Source organism: Procambarus clarkii, chromosome 40 (genome assembly GCF_040958095.1).
Source record: "Procambarus clarkii isolate CNS0578487 chromosome 40, FALCON_Pclarkii_2.0, whole genome shotgun sequence".
In the NCBI taxonomy this organism is placed as follows: Eukaryota; Metazoa; Arthropoda; class Malacostraca; order Decapoda; family Cambaridae; genus Procambarus; species Procambarus clarkii.
In genome coordinates, this window is record NC_091189.1 from 38,518,977 (window position 1) to 38,539,003 (window position 20,027).

General features: G+C 49.5%; 1 protein-coding gene across 3 annotated transcripts in view; it reads right to left on the reverse strand.

The window, feature by feature from the left end:
• The window catches only part of LOC123758036 (F-box/LRR-repeat protein 20), a 446,116-nt gene that overhangs the window by 58,178 nt on the left and 367,911 nt on the right, over positions 1 to 20,027 (reverse strand). For all 3 annotated transcript variants that reach the window (XM_045742212.2, XM_045742214.2, XM_045742215.2), the window contains one exon: positions 11,215 to 11,427. In XM_045742212.2, the coding sequence (XP_045598168.1) occupies positions 11,215 to 11,427 (213 nt within the window). The remainder of the gene's footprint in view (positions 1 to 11,214; positions 11,428 to 20,027) is intronic.

The following is a 20,027-nucleotide window of genomic DNA, read 5'->3' on the forward strand; positions in this document are numbered from 1 at the left end:
GTATTTACATGTTTTGTTCACCATAACTGTACATCTAAGCTTGTATGGTGAGTAAAGGCCATAAGACGTAGCTACTCACATAGGCAGCTGATCGGCGGCCGCCCTCAAGGCCAGACGCACTAATATTTGTCCTCCAACAATATTGTTTGTGGTGTTATTACGCTATATACACACATTATATATAAGTATCTACCTGTTTTATTCACCATACCTGAACAAATAAGCTGGTATGGTGCCCAAAGATCATAGTGGCCATCAGTAAACAACATGCCAAGTCGTGCAGACGACGCTCCTCCCTCACCAAAATGGCGGCTCCCAACCTACTCCTCTCGCTGTTATCTCACACTATACACACGTTATATATAAGTATCTACATTTGTGTTCACCATATCGAACCACTAAGCTGGTATGGTGAGTGCAGTCAATAAATGGTGGCCACACACAGTCAGAAAACGACGCCACAACCCTCCCTCCCACAGCCTTACTCCTCCCTCCATGGAGCACAGCGCTAAATATCACCACAATCTTGCTATTATCAGAATCCTGGTCAGTTTTGTCACAGTCAGGGGGCTTCAGTAATACTATCACTGCTAAATAATAGCAGTATCATTTATATTATGGTATTTGTAGGCGATGCTGTGGTCACAAGCTGAACAGCGGTGCTGTGAGCTCATGCTGCATGCGCCAGCCTTGGTGGCTTGCTCAATACTGACGCTGTAACACCCAAGAATGTTGGCCTGGATTTTTTTTCTAGGTGGCATCTGGCAACTATCGGTCGTGGCTGTACTATAGCTGCCCCTATCCCAGGCGGGGCGTTTAAATTATAGCGCTAGACACGAAATCATATATAAATGATGTGCGCGGTTTCGGTTTTGTCACTGATATCATTTATATATGATATGCGCGGTTTGAGGGTTAAACCAAGCAAATAGTAGAATCAACTAAGAAGGAGAACACGCTGGACCTCATTTTCACCAATAATGATGAATTGATCAGGAACATAATGATTACAAATACCTGTTACTCAGATCACAACTTAATTGAAGTTTTGACAAGCACGGGGTAATAGACCTTCAAAACCAGTCCTGATTCCCGGTGGAGGAGATTTCAGTAAATTCAACTTCAATAATAAACAGATAAACTGGGAGCAAATAAACCAGGACTTCACAGAAATAAACTGGGAAGAACAGCTAGAAAACGCAAACCTGAACCAGTGCCTGGAAAAAATAAGCTCAGTAGCACTAGAAATATGTTCAAACCCCATACCCAAAGAAAAAAAAGAGTAAGAGATGCAGATTGGAACGGGAACATTGTTCCCTCTATAGGCGAAGAAAAAGAATCGCGGAACAAATTGAGAATCGCACCCTATCTCAAGAACGGTGAAAAAGGTTAGGTAGAGAAATAGAAACAATTGAACTCAAGCTACGAGAATCATACAAAACCTAGGAGAGGCAAAGAGAGCAAAAGCAATCCTGCTATTATCAGAATCCTGGTCATTTTTATCATAGTCAGGGGTCTTCTGCAATAATATCATCGCTAAATAATAGTAAGAACATGTATATTATGGCATTTTTAGGCGATGCTGTGGTCACAAGCTGAACAGCAGTGCAGTGAGCTCATGCTGCGTGCGTCAGACTTGGTGGCTCACTCAATACTGAGGCCCTCACACCCGGGAATTTAGCCCATGATTTAAAAAAAAAATGGCGTCTGTTTACAAGAGCCCTGATGAAGGTGAGGTGAACCCCGTGTATCCGCGGGCCGTTTAAATCTTGCGTAGTACTCCAATACATCATATGATGGGATGCGCAATTTATGGCAAGTCACTTAACCCATCATATGATGTGTTGCACAACTTAAGGGTTAAAGAACACAATAAAGTAGCCGTAAGAACTGCAGAAAAATTGACAGGTTGGATAACAAGAACCTTTCACACTAGAGATGCTGTACCAATGATGATACTTTTCAAAATGCTAGTGCTCTCTAGAATGGAGTGCTGCTGCACAATGACAGCCCCTTTCAAAGATGGAGAAATTGCTGACCTGGAGAGCGTGCAAAGATCTTTTACTGCTAGAATCCACTCAGTAAAACATCTAAACTACTGGGACCGACTAAAGAGCCTAAATCTGTATTCCCTTGAGCGCAGGCGGGAGAGATACAGGCATACCTCAGTTTAAGAGTTTAATTGGTTCCTGGAGACGCCTCGTATTCCGAAAACTCGCATTCCGAAGCTAATTTCCCCATAAGAAATAAAGGGAAATGAATTAATCCGTTCCTGACTACCCCAAAAACCCCACATCAAACTAAATTTTTATACCTAATTCATCTAAATAAACCTACAAAACTATGTTCAAGTTATTACTTACCTTGCTGTTGAATGCTGTAGGCGTATGGAAGATGGTGAGGAGGTGGGAGGAAGAGAGGAGTTTCTGTTTGGAAGGGGAGTCCCCTTCCATTATCACATCAGGCAGTGAGGACTTCACTGGTATGCACACTCTGGCACATTTTGCCTGCATACCACTAGGGCTTGCTTGTTTTACTAAGAATTTATCTAATGACACTTGTTTTTCCCTACATTTTAACACTTGTCTGACTTGTCTGTAGTAAGACATCACATTATCATTTAAAAGGTCAATGCACCGGCCTGCTACAGCTTTATCTGGGTGAGTTTTTTCAACAAAACTTTGCAGTTCTTCCCATACTTCACACATTTTCTAAATCAAGAAGGGACATCCTCTACTGCCTCTACTCACAGCTATTTTCTTAGGTTGAACCTTACCAATGGCTTTCTTGAGACCCATGGCAAGATATATAATGACAACTTTTATGCTCAAATGGCCAAAAAACCGATAAAAAACTGTAAATCCTTGTGAAGAATTCAGGTGGGATAGTCACTGGACACGAGACACTGGTAAACTGAGGCGCGATCGCCATGCCACCACGCGCCAGTCGGCCTGTACACGTATCAACAAACTCGCGTCCCGAGGTAACCCTCGCCTTCCGAGACATATTTTTGGAGTAAATCCTGCTCGTCTTCCGAAAAACTCGCATACAGGGACACTCGCATTCCGAGGTACCACTGTACATAATAATCTATACAGGGAAAATAATAGAGGGGCTGGTCCCAAATCTGCACACAGAAATAACACCACATGAGACCAGAAGGCATGGCAGGATGTGTACAATACCCCTGTTCAAAAGCAGAGGTGCAACAGGTACTCTGAGAGAGAACGCTATCAACATCAGAGGCCCGAGACTGTTCAACACACTTCCACTACACCTAAGGGGCATAACTGGCCAACCCCTCACAGTGTTCAAGAGAGAACTGGATAAGCATCTCCAAAGGATACCTGATCAACCAGGCTGTGAGCAGCCGTGTCCAACGGCCTGGTTGATCAGTCCAGCAACCAGCAGGCCTGGTCGACGACCGGGGTGCAGGGATGCTGAGCCCCGGAAACACCTCAAGGTAACCTCAACGGTTACATGGCACCCATTCCAATCACGACACTCTCCCAGTCTTAGAGGGAGATCCTGTGGGGGTTTTACCTAATCAGTGATTACCTAATCACTTAGGTAATCACTGAGCAAGTGTACTTCCTGGATTCTATTACACAGTTATATTGCCTATTCACTGGGACTTAAGCACTGTTGCTAACAACCTTTTAACACAACACGTGACCCAGGCCAACCAACAAGACCAGAACGGTTCACAACAGGATGGAAAACCACACAAAAATTTGCCAGCAGTCACTGGAGACATGTAAATGAACAATCTTAATCCTGTTCTTATAAATATAGCACAACAAATACCATAAAGTTCTTGCTCTTAGTTACCACGTGCAGGGAATCATCCGACTTGACCTAACAAGTGGGCGGTGGTGCACACAGCACCACCGTTCTCAGAGATGAGAACAAGCAACTGTTTATGTTCAAGCCTCCCTCCTGGGGATCCAATGTTTTCCTGGTTCCTCATCTATTTCTTTTTCATTTTTGTTTAAAACTAGTTTTCAACATTGAACACACATGTTCCACATGTTTTTTCCAGTCACAGAATGTACTTGGAATAGTTTCTTTCTAAACAATATATATAGTACTTATACACACTTATATAGTACTTAAAATATAGTACTTTTTACATCTTTTTAGAGAATACAGTGGGGCCTCGACTTACGATGGTAATATTTCGATGGATGGATTTGATGGTGATGGATATTTCGACTTACGATGGATCGTAAGTCAAAATATCATAAGTCGAAGCGATTTTTCCCGTAAGAAATAAAGGGAATTGAATTAATCCATTCCTCACCCTCCAAAATATTAACTTACAAATACATTTTATACTGAATACAATGTTTTTTTCTAACTACAATACAGGACATAAGTTTATCTTACCTTTATGGAGGGCTCTTGATGGAAGATAGTGATGAGGGGGAGGAGGAAAGGTGTTACTGTTTGGAAGGGAGTCCCCTTCCATTATAACATCAGGCAGTGATTACTTTTCTAGGGTATACTCTCTCTTACGTTTTGCCTGCATACCACTAGGAGCTGGTTGTGATTCACTGTTTGTTTGTTTCACTAAAAACCTTTCCAGAGATTTTTGTTTTTCCATATATTTTAATTTTTGTCTGTAGTGAGGCATCACAATGTCATTAAAAAGGTTAAGGCAACGACCTACTGCACCGTGATTTGGGCGAGTCGTTTCAGCAAAAGTTTGCGATTCTTCCCATCCTGCACACATTTTCTTAATGAGGAAGGGACATTCTGTACTGTCTCCTCCTCCTCTCCTGAAGAAATTTCCTCAGCTGTCTCTTGTTGCTGCTCCTTGTGAAGTTCTTCGGTGATCAGTTCTTCGCTGTGTTCCTCCACCAGCTCGCAACACACAACACTCACAACACTATGAATGCCATTTCTTTTTCTAAATTTCTCAAACCATCCCCTGCTCGCCTTAAACTCTTTCGCATTTGCATCACTCGTTCCAGGGGTTTTCTTTAAAAGGTCTTCTTGCAATTTTCTTGCCTTTTCACAAATGATGGCCTCTGAAACTCTGTCACCCGCTAACTCTGCTGTGTATCCAAATTAATAATAACTGTTCAACATCCTCAAGTGTTTGTGTTCTATGTTTCCTGATTATTGATACCCTTTTGCCACTTTAGCACTCATAATGACCTTTTTCTTAGCCAGTATGGTGGATATCGTTGACTGAGATTTGTTGTACTGCCTAGCTAGTTCAACAACCCGCACACCATCTTCATATTTACGAATGATCTCTTGTTTCTGGTCTAAGGTCAACCTTACATGGGTTTTCATATGCTGAGCTTTACCACTGACTTTCCTGGGACTCATGGCGTGATATATAATAATTAATGTTCAAAAAGCAAAAAATCACCACAAAAGTGGAATTTTTTATAGGCGCGATCGTCACTAAGCGGGCAGCTGTAGCAAACCGAGGCAGGTCGGCCGCGTGACTGGGAACCACTCGCTCGGTCGACCCAAACGTGTACCAACAAATCTCGTTAGTCGACGACACCATCGTATGTCGAGTCGCATTTTTCGATGAAATTTACATCGTAACCCGAAATTATCGTAAATTGAGGCAATCGTAAGTCGAGGTGCCACTGTATTGTTCTCTCATTATGATTATAGACTAACTCTGTACATGTGCTGCTGGGTATACTGGTGGTAGATTTGAAAGGTGGTTTTCCTGCAAGGTTCCTACCTTATAATTAGCATCACTCATGTAAAACCCAGACAATAATAGTTTAACCACAGCACTGCACTGCCTTAAAATATGACACCCGTGGTGCTTCAAAAGTAAATTGTTTGCAAAAATTTGTTTATTCTTCCAAATGTGTTAAATACCCTTCCCTGATCACATATATGTAGAAAAATTTCACAAATGTACTTACTTTGGCCACAGTGGTGTCCGGAATATGGTGTGTGATGTCACGACTCGGTTTTCGCCTGTGCTGTAAACTCCCGGACGCTGTCGCACGCTAGCTTCAACAAGTGCAGGTTGCCACGAATATTTTTTTCCTATTTTTCCGCACATATACAAATGCATTTATAATTTTTTTTTCTGGCTAATCCTATGTATATTGAACACATTTACAATATTCTGGCAGTAGAACATCCATATTGCTTCAGGACACTGTATTACATATATCACAAATGTGTCCTCAAACACTATTTATTTATTTATTTATTTAATTAATTTATTTATTTATTTATATACAAGAAGGTACATTGGGTTTGTGAGAATACATAGCATAGTATTTACAATCTTGAAAAGCCACTAGTATGCGCAGCGTTTCAGGCAGGTCCTTAATTTAACAGATAATTTTAAGTACGAAAATTCTAGCAGAATTAATAAAATGATAACAGATACATTGCAAACAAAAAATGAGATGAGAGAGATTAGTAAGTATATTAAAGCACATTGGTATATTGAAGCTCCGATTGATTACATTGACAGCTTGATTGGTAATTTAAACAAGATTAATAGGCACCATACAGCAGATTGATAGCACATATAAGAAGACAGCAATGATCACAATGGTAAAGATGTTCGGATTGGTACATAAAGATTGGGAGATTGAGTAGCAATAGATACAGTGCAATTTTAAAGCAACAAGGTAAAAAACTATGAAGATGAAATTAGGTACTTTTTAGTTTTGTTTTTGAATGACGCAAAAGTTGGACAGCTTTTCAATTCATTAGGGAGTGAGTTCCATAGACTGGGCCCCTTTATTTGCATAGAGTTTTTACACAGATTAAGTTTGACTCTGGGGATATCAAAGAGATATTTATTTCTGGTGTGGTGATAATGGGTCCTATTACATCTGTCCAGGGAGAGTTTCAGAGCAGGATTTGCATTTAAGAACAGGGTTTTGTAAATGTAATTGACACAAGAAAATTTATGTAGTGAGATTATGTTTAGCATGTTTAGGGAGTTAAACAAGGGGGCTGAGTGTTGTCTGAAAGCAGAATTTGTTATAATTCTGATAGCAGATTTTTGCCGAGTGATGATGGCCTTGAGGTGGTTTGCAGTGGTAGACTTCCATGCACAGATACCATAATTAAGATAGGGATAGATTAGTGCATAACATAGAGAGATGAGAGCAGAGTTAGGTACATAATATCTGATTGTGGAGAGTATACCAACTGTTTTAGAGACTTTCTTAGTTATGTGTTGTATGTGGGTGCTGAAGTTGAGTCTCTTGTCTAGGAATAGGCCAAGAAACTTTCCATCATTTTTATAACTAATGTTTACATTGTCTATCTGAAGCTGAATTGCATTTGTAGATTTGCTTCCAAATAAGATGTAGTAGGTCTTTTCTATGTTAAGTGTTAGTTTGTTGGTTGACATCCATAAGTGGACTTTTTTTAGTTCATTATTAACAACATTACTTAGTGTATGTGGATGTATCCACATACACTAAATACAGAGTACCACTTGGTTTCTGAACCCCTTGGGGACGAGACCCGTCGGTTAACATGTAAGTTCGTAAACGAGAAATAAAGAGAAAAAATTAAATAGAAATGTAAAAAAAAATTTAAGAAAAATTTACAGAAAAAACTCTAGGGGACGAAATCGACAGGTTCATAGCATAACTGCAACCGTATTTTGTTTGTACTCACCAATAAGTGAAGTCCTGATCCACTTCATAAAAGTTCTTAAATGTTCCTAGCTGATTATTAAGATGTCTGGCAAACTTCCTCTGGATGTTTCCTGCCATCCTGCAGGAACATCCTGCCAGCCTGCATACCAGCCTGCCTGCCAGCCTGCCTGCCAGCCTGCATGCCAGCCAGTCTGCCAGCCAGCTTGCCTGCCTCACTCTGCCTGCCTCCCTCCCTGCCATCCTGCTAACGGGTCGAGTGTGTTAGGCTTAAAATTCGGGAATGAGCCGGTTTCTCCCCCACCACCGACAAACCCACTCCCCCCTACATCCCATACTCTCTTTTAAAGGTCACACGGTTCAACCACGTGACTATCCCTGCCTCCTAGCTTGCCAACCAGCCTGCCTCCCTCTCTGCCTGCCATCCAGCCTGCCTCCCTCTCTGCCTGCCATCCAGCCTGCCTCCCTCTCTGCCTGCCATATCCAATCTGCCTTCCTCTCTGCCTGCCATCCAGCCTGCCTGCCTGCCTGCCTGCCTGCCTGCCTGCCTGCCTGCCAGCCAGCCAGCCAGCCAGCCAGCCAGCCAGCCAGCCAGCCAGCCAGCCAGCCTGCCTGCCTGCCTATGGCGGTATGTTCACTCACAAGATGAGTGGCGCTGCCCAATAAACTCGCCCCTCGGGGCAAAATTTAAAATTTAAAAGCACAGAATGAACATTCCAGCCTTATGACAATTCAAAATAATAGGAATAATAGGCCGTGAATCTGTGAAGTCACAGTGGGCAAACTGGACCATCTCCCACCCACCACCACAGGCCGGCATGACGCTTGGCGGACCCCTTCCAAGTTCGGGTAGCATGACTCTCCAACCCCAATCGGGAAACTGGAAGTTTCGGATAACTAAAGTTCGGAAACCAAGTGGTGCTCTGTAACATCATGATGATAACATGATGATCATGTTCATCATGGTATTCATGTGATGATGATTATGATAACATGATCATCCACATGATTAGTATTACATCCACATAGTGTATGTGGATGTAATACTAATCATATTTCCAAGTATGTTGACCAGACCACACTAGAAAGTGAAGGGACGGCGATGTTTTGGTCCATCCTGGACCTTTCTCAAGTCGATTGTGCTACAATCAACTTAATACTAGTAATACATGAAGTAATACATGTGATAATGACCATAGAGGAAAAACAAGAAATCATTCGTAAACATGAAAATGGTAAAGTGTTGTTGAACTAGCTAGGCAGTACAACAAATCTTCAGGGGGGGAGGAGGAGGTGGCAGGATGTCCCTTCCTCATTAATTAAGAAAATGTGTGCAGTATGGGATGAACTGCAAAGTTTTGCTGAAAAGAATAAAGCTGTAGAAGGCCGTTGCATTGATCTTATTAATGACAATGTGATGTCTCATTACAGACAAGTGTTACAAAGAAGGGAAAAACAATCTTCAATTTAACGATCTCTAGTGAGAAAATCAAGCAGTGAGCCAGAAGTAGGTCCTAGTGGTATGCAGGCAAAACATACCAGAGTGTGTACTCCAGAGAAGTCATCACTGCCTGATGTTATAATGGAAGGGGGACTCCCCCTTCCAAACAGTAACACCTCTCCTCCTCCCCCCTCCTCACCGTCTTCCATACGCCAACAGGAGTCATCAGTAGAGGTAAGTAATAACTTGTACATACTTTTTGTACTGAAGATTTAGGTGAATTAGGTATAAAATTTACTTTGAAGTTAATTTTTTGGGGAGTCAGGAACGGATTAATTCATTTCCCATTATTTCTTATGGGGAAATTCGCTTCGGTTTACGAATTTTCAGGTTATGAATCGTCTCTAGGAACAGATTAAATTCGTAAACTGAGGTACCCCTGTAGTTGTCTGTGAACAGGATATGCCCCTTGTTCAGCAACGGTACCATGAGTGTTTTAACGACACTGCCTGAGAACCCGTGTGGATCTAGACCTGGAATGTCAACGTCTGTACCTGAATACAGTATCATGTCCATGGCAATACCAGTTTTGCAGTCACATAGCACAAAAAACTTCCAGACCGGTGCCGCTTTGATGGAAAGTACTGCCTAAAAGCCAGTCATTCCTTGAGGAGGACTAGCGATTCATTAATCAGGACATTCTGTCCTGGTACAAAATAGTCATGGAACTTCCCTCTCAAATCACTAAATATCTTCTGCACCTTCCAGTCTATCCTGTCTGTGTTCATTATCATTGTTCTAAAAGTGCAGGCACCTGAGAAGCAGCAGGAACCTATCACGTGATATGAACCTGTTGAACACAGGGGGATGGAACAAGGCTGACTTTGCTCCAATAATCCTGGATCATGTGTTTTTCTGAGGACCTCATCATCATGCACAATGCTAAAAACACATACATTTCCTCATTTGTCATGTCTTTCCAACATGTCATGCGAGAGGCAGGTAAAATGCCAGTGTCAATGAGGCTGTGAGCATATCTGTTCGTCTCTGCAAAGAGATGGTCCATGAATTTCTTATCAAAATATGCCATAAAATAGTCAATTTCAGCCATATCATCACTAGTATAGGAGAATAAGGGTGTCACACCAACACTGGTACCATCAAATATTGAAATTTTGGGGACAAAAGTCTCACAATACTCCCACACAAGTACACCAGTGGTTTTGGCGCGAACACCATGGCCACTACCAGCACGAGGACCACCAGCACGGGCCCCAAAAACACGGCTCCGTCATCTTGTGCCAGAGCTGCATATGGGTATGCCAGGAGATGAGAGTGTTCTGCATAGCATAAGCCTACAACAAACACCTGATGTCAAGGGAACACTGTCGTCTTTGTCCTGAGGCCGCGTGACTCGCTGCCGCTTGCCTCAGCATGATGCTGGGGCACCAAAACCCCACCTATTAGCACCATTGCTGCTTGTACTCGGTTCGTTAACTCTGCTTGCATCGGAGCCTATGTCACTGAAGTCCAAGAATAATTCATCACATGAAGTATCACTAAATAAACTCACATCAGGGGACACACATGGTGATGGTGACTCTAGTGATGTTGACCCAGGGCAGCGAGGCGCATGTACTGTGCACACTCGCAACATCGTCCACCTTCGTCTCCCCATCACTCGAGTCCGACCCCTGTGTTACGTCTTTTTCAGGACTGTAGTCTAAATCATCCATCGCTCCATCATCATACAATATGTCCCGTGTTTCGTCCTCTGAGAGTTGTTTTGCTGGACCGCGGCTGATCATGGAGCTGGAGCTTGTCGACAATGTGTCAGACATTGGTTGCTTCCTTGAAGCTAAGGGTCCCCACGGCCCTGGGGTATGTTGGGATTTTTTTTTTCAAAACGGCGGTCGATCACTGGAGGCCTCGGGAACCCATTTCGTACCCACGTCACTGCGCGCCACTTTTGAATCGTACACTATACCTATGAGAGCCTTGAGGCGCGTTGTGCACCACCCATCGAGAGCCTCAAGGCACGTTGCGCAATGCAGTTGTTAAATCAAAGTATGACAAAAACCACACTTTAAGGGGTTAATAAGACATCTTTTGATAATGAATGTAAAACCATCACAAGACTTTCTCAATCATGCTCCTTACCTTCAGTCTCTTGATGCCTGCTCGAGTTATGAGCTGACAGTCATAGAGTTCAATTCGCTGAAGATTATGGCAGGACAAGAGGTGGTCTAAGGATGCATCCGTAATGAGAGGGCAGTTGTCCAACTCCAATACTGACAAATGTTCTGTAGAACAAGCAGAGACACCCAGGTGTCGGATACCTTCGTCTGTGATCAGTTCACAATGAGACAGGCTCTGTAAATAGAGAGGAAAATGGAAGACAAAAAGAAATACAAAATTACTGACAATGCATCATTAAAGACATTTAAGTTACAGTTTAATGAGCTAATGCAAATATAAAATACTCTTCAGTATGCAATACCACTGAATGTAATTTGGGTAATTTATTTGCCAATAACATCAATAATTTCAACTTAATCTGTACAATAATCTTAACTTAGAGTATAGTTATTACAGCTAAAGATTAGAGTTCCTGATCTATTACATGTTCACATGGGGGCTGAAGGGTCCTGGAAAGTGACTACAGAAGGAACTTTAAATTTGTTGGGCCCCAACTGGGTAAATTAACTGGTTAACCAATTACAGTACAGAATACAATAAATGAGCGCACATCAAATTACTTACTGAAGTTCCTATAGAGAGATTGGTGTGATGTGTACCTGGTGGAACAACCTGCCCTCCTAATACAACATCACACTTTGACAAGTACTCTAAGGCCAAACATTATTGTACTAGAAAATGGGGAAATCCACTATGGCTACAGGTGGGTGCGAACCTTCGACCCCAGCATTGCCAGTCACGTACTCTATCACTAGACCACCGATGACTGGTAAAAGTAATACAACCGGATTTCTACTGAAATCACAGGAAGTCTAGAAGCCCCCACTGAAGTTTTTATATATGACCCACAAGCATTTGGGTGGAAGGGCAGAGTGGTCACACACTTTACGCCCAAACTTCAGGAACACAAAGAAATCAGTGTGTTTCAGTGTTTCTGAAGTTGGGACGCAAGGTGTAGGATCACTTTGCCCTTCCACCCGAGTGCTTGTGGGTCACGAGAAAACACCTGGACTAGTTTCAGTAAGGGCCTTCAGACTTTCTGAGATTTCAGTAAAAATCCAGTTGTATGACTTTTAACAAGCCACGGTGATCTAGTGGTAGAGTATGCCACTGGCAATGCTGGGGCCGTAGGTTCGCGCCCACCAATAGTCCTAGTAGATTTTTTTGTTGATATATATCACGTTAATGTTATTTCTGTGTGGTACAGTGCTTCCTCAGTCTAACGAACCCCGCTCTATCGAATTCCCGGAAGAGCCGAACAAATTGAATTTGGTACCAAATGTTCAGTGGAACATACAAATGCTCGATTAAGCGAGGAATGTTCGTCTAAGCGGTCACTGAGGCCGAGCGTCGGAGCTGGCTGTCATCAACTATGATTCGCCAGAGTGTAAACAGTTATATAGTGTTTTATTATCCTTACCCATTGTTTCTAGGGAGAAATGGTGATAAAAATGGTGATAAAATGGTGTCAGAGGGGGCATTGGTGAAAGAGTTGTTGTCAGGAGGCAAGTGGTGTCAGTGGCTGTAGAGGTAACACGTGACTGGCACCTCCATGCTTCCCCTCCAGCCCCCCTTCCCCCTCCTTCCTGCTGCTTCTGACCACCAGAGACCAGCCACTACCTCACTCTCCTCTCGTCGTCAGATGCCACAAGTCAATTTAATGATAATTATCGCATTATCTACACTGAAAATAGCCTTTTTATTAGAAAATTGTCATATATACAGTAAATATTTTAAACAGTTTGAACACATTTCCTTTTCACAGAATTTTTAATACAGTTGGGGTGTAGATAACAGCTGGCATTGTGTGGCCGGCCGGTCGCTCCCTTGAGCCATTGGGGGGGGGGGAGGGGGGGTTTGTTTCCTAGATCCCTCCCTCCCTCCGTCTAACAGCCTACGCACTGTACTGTAATACATTAGGTATTAATACAGTACTGTACTGTATAAAATGAATAAAACTTCAAAACAGACAATATTTTATTAGTTATAACAACAAACAATATTATTTGAAAACAATTTGTAAGTATTTAGATTAAATTTTGAGTAGGCCAATAAAACAAGCACAGGTCATGTGAACGTTAGGCCTCGGTGAGGTGGCTGGCTGGGGGAGGCAGGTGGGGTCAGTGGTGGAAGGTGTTGTCAGGGGAGGTGGAAGTGGAGAGAGAAGGGTGCTGACCACGCATGGCTGCCAAACCTCTCATTCATACTCTATTAAAAACCTCAATCTTAGCTGTAAAATATTTATGCCAAAATATGTTAATTTTTGTGTATTAATATACATTATTAATCATTAACATGTTTTTTTGTTTCCTGTAGAAAACAATAGCTGACTTGGCATTGTGGTGTGTATGGCCGGGTACCTGGGGGGTGGGGGTGGGGGGGTCCTGGAGGTGTGAGAGGAGACCTGTCAACCCATCAATGTTTTTTTTGTCCGGCGAGTTGAGACGCTTCCAAGCCTGCTGCTTCAATACACCCCATGGATGGTGTGGGTGGTGTTGTTTGGGTGGTGTGGGTGGTTGTGGGTGTGGTGGGGGTGTGGGGGATGGTGTGGGGGGATGGTGTGGTGGGTGGTGTTGTTTGGGTGGTGTGGATGGTGTGGGTGGTGTTGTTTGGGTGGTGTGGATGGTTGTGGGTGTGGTGGGGGGTGTGGGGGGATGGTGTGGGGGTGATGGTGTGGATGGTTGTGGGTGTGGTGGGGGTGTGGGGGGATGGTGTGGATGGTTGTGGGTGTGGGGGGATGGTGTGGGGATGGTGTGGTGGGTGGTGTGGGGGATGGTGTGGGTGGTGGTGTGGGGGATGGTGTGGTGGGTGGTGTGGGGGATGGTGTGAGTGGTAGTGTGGGGGATGGTGTGGGTGATGGTGTGGGTGGTGTGGGTGATGGTGTGGGTGGTGTGGGGGTGGTGTGGGGGATGGTGTGGTGGGTGGTGTGGGGGATGGTGTGAGTGGTAGTGTGGGGGATGGTGTGAGTGGTAGTGTGGGGGATGGTGTGGGTGGTGTGGGGGATGGTGTGGTGGGTGGTGTGGGGGATGGTGTGAGTGGTAGTGTGGGGGATAGTGTGGGTGGTGGTGTGGGGGGTGTGGGGGTGGTGTGGGGGATGGTGTGGTGGGGGCTGTGGGGGATGGTGTGAGTGGTAGTGTGGGAGATGGTGTGGGTGGTGGTGTGAGGGGTGTGGGGGTGGTGTGGGGGATGGTGTGGGTGGTGTGGGGGATGGTGTGGGTGGTGTGGGGGATGGTGTGGGGGATGGTGTGGGTGGTGTCGGGGATGGTGTGGGTGGTGTGGGGGATGGTGTGGGTGGTGTGGGGGATGGTGTGGATGGTGTGGGGGATGGTGTGGATGGTGTGGGTGGAGTGGGGGATGGTGTAGGTGGTGGGGAGGATGGTGTGGGGGATGGTGTGAGTGGGGTGGAGGATGGTGATTCTCGAATCTGAGATTATTATCAACACCAAAAGAGCATGAAAGATATTATAATGTAGCACCACACAACAAGAAACAAACTAAAATTCAAAAGTTTTTGGTACTGTTCCACAGTAGGCCTACAGGACCAGCACTAGCAAGGACTCCCTTCATGAGTCAGGTGCAATGTTTCCTAATGCTAATGTGTCCTGGCATATGTTAAAAAAAAAAAAAAAAAAAATTAGAAGGTTGTTGGGGCCAGACAGATGGAATGAATTCCGCACTGGAACGAATCGGCTTCGCCCCATATAGTTCGTTCAAGTGAGGACACACTGTACTAGAAAATGGTAGCGGCATGCAAAATTGACAAATTATCTAGTTTCGGGCCCTTTGGTATAACACATCCTCCTATTTAGATAGTATTTTGTAACTATGTGCAACATAGTACAAACTTTGACATACTTAGCAATTAGATAGTAGAACTTTTTACTATTCACTTATAAAGTCCGAAAAAATTAAGCTAAAAAAACCAGCGTTGAATGTAATGACATGCCATTTTCTGGGTGAGACCTGGATGGATGGTGGGGGAACTGGATGGATGGCTAGGGGGAGGGGATTGGATGGATGGGTGGTGAAGGGGGACTGGATGGATGGTGAAGGGGGACTGGATGGATGGAGAAGGGGAACTGGATGGGTGGTGAAGGGGGACTGGATGGATGGAGAAGGGGGACTGGATGGATGGTGAATGAGGGACTGGATGGATGGAGGGGGGGACTGGATGGAAGGAGGGGGGACTGGATAGATGGCTAGGGGGGGGATTGGATGGGTAAGGGAGTGGATGGATGGATGGGTGGTGAAGGGGGACTGGAAGGATGGTGAAGGAGGGACTGGATGGATGGATGTTAGGGGGAACTGGATGGAGGGATGGTGGGGGGGTGGGACCCTGGATGGAGGGATGGTGGGGGGGGGACCCTGGATGGAGGGATGGTGAGGGGGTGGGACCCTGGATGGAGGGATGGTGGGGGGGGGGGGTGGGACACTGGATGGATGGTGAGGAGAACCCCCATCCCACCACTGGACCCTCCCTGCTACCCCCATCCCGCCACTGGACCCTCCCTGTTACCCCCATCCCGCCACTGGACCCTCCCTGCTACCCCCATCCCACCACTGGACCCTCCCCGCTACCCCCATCCCGCCACTGGACCCTCCCTGCTACCCCCTTCCCACCACTGGACCCTCCCCGCTACCCCCATCCCGCCACTGGACCCTCCCTGCTACCCCTATCCCGCCACTGGACCCTCCCTGCTACCCCCATCCCACCACTGGACCCTCCCCGCTACCCCCATCCCACCACTGGACCCTCCCCGCTATCCCCATCCCACCACTGGACCCTCCCCGCTACCCCCATCCCGCCACTGGACCCTCCCCGCTACCCCCATCCCGCCACTGGACCCTCCCCGCTACCCCCATCCCACCACTGGACCCTCCCCGCTATCCCCATCCCGCCACTGGACCCTCCCCGATACCCCCATCCCGCCACTGGACCCTCCCCGCTATCCCCATCCCACCACTGGACCCTCCCCGCTACCCCCATCCTGCCACTGGACCCTACCCGCTGCCCCCATCCCACCACTGGACCCTCCCCGCTACCTCCATCCCGCCACTGGACCCTCCCTGCTACCCCCATCCTGCCACTGGACCCTCCCCGCTATCCCCATCCCACCACTGGACCCTCCCTGCTACCCCCATCCCACCACTGGACCCTCCCCGCTACCCCCATCCCGCCACTGGACCCTCCCTGCTACCCCCATCCCGCCACTGGACCCTCCCTGCTACCCCCATCCCACCACTGGACCCTCCCTGCTACCCCCATCCCACCACTGGACCCTCCCCGCTACCCCCATCCCACCACTGGACCCTCCCTGCTACCTCCATCCTGCCACTGGACCCTCCCCGCTACCCCCATCCCACCACTGGACCCTCCCCGCTACCCCCATCCCACCACTGGACCCTCCCTGCTACATCATCCCACCACTGGACCCTCCCCGCTACCCCCATCCCGCCACTGGACCCTCCCTGCTACCCCCATCCCACCACTGGACCCTCCCTGCTACCCCCATCCTGCCACTGGACCCTCCCCGCTACCCCCATCCCACCACTGGACCCTCCCCGCTACCTCCATCCCGCCACTGGACCCTCCCCGCTACCCCCATCCCACCACTGGACCCTCCCTGCTACCCCCATCCTGCCACTGGACCCTCCCTGCTATCTCCATCCCACCACTGGACCCTCCCCGCTACCCCCATCCCGCCACTGGACCCTCCCTGCTACCCCCATCCCACCACTGGACCCTCCCTGCTATCCCCATCCCACCACTGGACCCTCCCCGCTACCTCCATCCTGCCACTGGACCCTCCCCGCTACCCCCATCCTGCCACTGGACCCTCCCCACTACCCCCATCCCGCCACTGGACCCTCCCTGCTACCCCCATCCTGCCACTGGACCCTCCCCGCTACCCCCATCCCACCACTGGACCCTCCCTGCTACAGCCATCCCGCCACTGGGCCCTCCCTGCAACCCCCATCCTGCCACTGGACCCTCCCCGCTACCCCCATCCCACCACTGGACCCTCCCTGCTACACCCATCCCACCACTGGACCCTCCCTGTTACCCCCATCCTGCCACTGGACCCTCCCCGCTACCCCCATCCCACCACTGGACCCTCCCCGCTACCCCCATCCCGCCACTGGACCCTCCCTGCTACCCCCATCCCACCACTGGACCCTCCCCGCTACCCCCATCCCACCACTGGACCCTCCCCGCTACCCCCATCCTGCCACTGGACCCTCCCTGCTACCCCCATCCCGCCACTGGACCCTCCCTGCTACCCCCATCCCACCACTGGACCCTCCCCGCTACCTCCATCCTGCATCTGGACCCTCCCCGCTACCCCCATCCTGCCACTGGACCCTCCCTGCTACCCCCATCCCGCCACTGGACCCTCCCTGCTACCCCCATCCTGCCACTGGACCCTCCCCGCTACCCCATCCCGCCACTGGACCCTCCCTGCTACCCCCATCCCACCACTGGACCCTCCCCGCTACCCCCATCCCGCCACTGGACCCTCCCCGCTATCCCCATCCCACCACTGGACCCTCCCCGCTACCCCCATCCCACCACTGGACCCTCCCCGCTACCTCCATCCTGCCACTGGACCCTCCCTGCTACCCCCATCCCGCCACTGGACCCTCCCTGCTACCTCCATCCTGCCACTGGACCCTCCCTGCTATCCCCATCCCACCACTGGACCCTCCCCGCTACCCCCATCCCGCCACTGGACCCTCCCTGCTACCCCCATCCCACCACTGGACCCTCCCTGCTATCCCCATCCCACCACTGGACCCTCCCCGCTACCTCCATCCTGCCACTGGACCCTCCCCGCTACCCCCATCCTGCCACTGGACCCTCCCCACTACCCCCATCCCGCCACTGGACCCTCCCTGCTACCCCCATCCTGCCACTGGACCCTCCCCGCTACCCCCATCCCACCACTGGACCCTCCCTGCAACCCCCATCCTGCCACTGGACCCTCCCCGCTACCCCCATCCCACCACTGGACCCTCCCTGCTACACCCATCCCACCACTGGACCCTCCCTGTTACCCCCATCCTGCCACTGGACCCTCCCCGCTACCCCCATCCTGCCACTGGACCCTCCCTGCTACCTCCATCCTGCCACTGGACCCTCCCTGCTACACCCATCCCGCCACTGGACCCTCCCTGCTACCTCCATCCTGCCACTGGACCCTCCCTGCTACACCCATCCTGCCACTGGACCCTCCCTGCTACCCCCATCCCGCCACTGGACCCTCCCTGCTACCCCCATCCTGCCACTGGACCCTCCCCGCTACCCCCATCCCACCACTGGACCCTCCCTGCTACCCCCATCCTGCCACTGGACCCTCCCTGCTACCCCCATCCCACCACTGGACCCTCCCTGCTACCCCCATCCTGCCACTGGACCCTCCCTGCTACCTCCATCCTGCCACTGGACCCTCCCCGCTACCCCCATCCCACCACTGGACCCTCCCTGCTACCCCCATCCCACCACTGGACCCTCCCCGCTACCCCTATCCCACCACTGGACCCTCCCCGCTATCCCCATCTCACCACTGGACCCTCCCCGCTACCCCCATCCCACCACTGGACCCTCCCCGCTACCTCCATCCTGCCACTGGACCCTCCCTGCTACCCCCATCCCGCCACTGGACCCTCCCTGCTACCCCCATCCCACCACAGGACCCTCCCCGCTACCCCCATCCCACCACTGGACCCTCCCCGCTACCTCCATCCTGCCACTGGACCCTCCCTGCTACCCCCATCCCACCACTGGACCCTCCCCGCTACCTCCATCCTGCCACTGGACCCTCCCCGCTACCCCCATCCCACCACTGGACCCTCCCCGCTACCTCCATCCCGCCACTGGACCCTCCCCGCTACCCCCATCCCACCACTGGACCCTCCCTGCTACCTCCATCCCACCACTGGACCCTCCCCGCTACCCCCATCCCACCACTGGACCCTCCCCGCTATCCCCATCCCACCACTGGACCCTCCCCGCTACCCCTATCCCGCCACTGGACCCTCCCCGCTACCCCCATCCCGCCACTGGACCCTCCCCGCTACCTCCCATCCCACCACTGGACCCTCCCCGCTATCCCCATCCCACCACTGGACCCTCCCTGCTACCCCCATCCTGCCACTGGACCCTCCCTGCTACCCCCATCCCACCACTGGACCCTCCCTGCTACCCCCATCCTGCCACTGGACCCTCCCTGCTACCTCCATCCTGCCACTGGACCCTCCCCGCTACCCCCATCCCACCACTGGACCCACCCTGCTACCCCCATCCCACCACTGGACCCTCCCCGCTACCCCCATCCCGCCACTGGACCCTCCCCGCTATCCCCATCTCACCACTGGACCCTCCCCGCTACCCCCATCCCACCACTGGACCCTCCCCGCTACCTCCATCCTGCCACTGGACCCTCCCCGCTACCCCCATCCCACCACTGGACCCTCCCCGCTACCTCCATCCCGCCACTGGACCCTCCCCGCTACCCCCATCCCACCACTGGACTCTCCCTGCTACCTCCATCCCACCACTGGACCCTCCCCGCTACCCCCATCTCACCACTGGACCCTCCCCGCTACCCCCATCCCACCACTGGACCCTCCCCGCTACCTCCATCCTGCCACTGGACCCTCCCTGCTACCCCCATCCCGCCACTGGACCCTCCCTGCTACCCCCATCCCACCACTGGACCCTCCCCGCTACCCCCATCCCACCACTGGACCCTCCCCGCTACCTCCATCCTGCC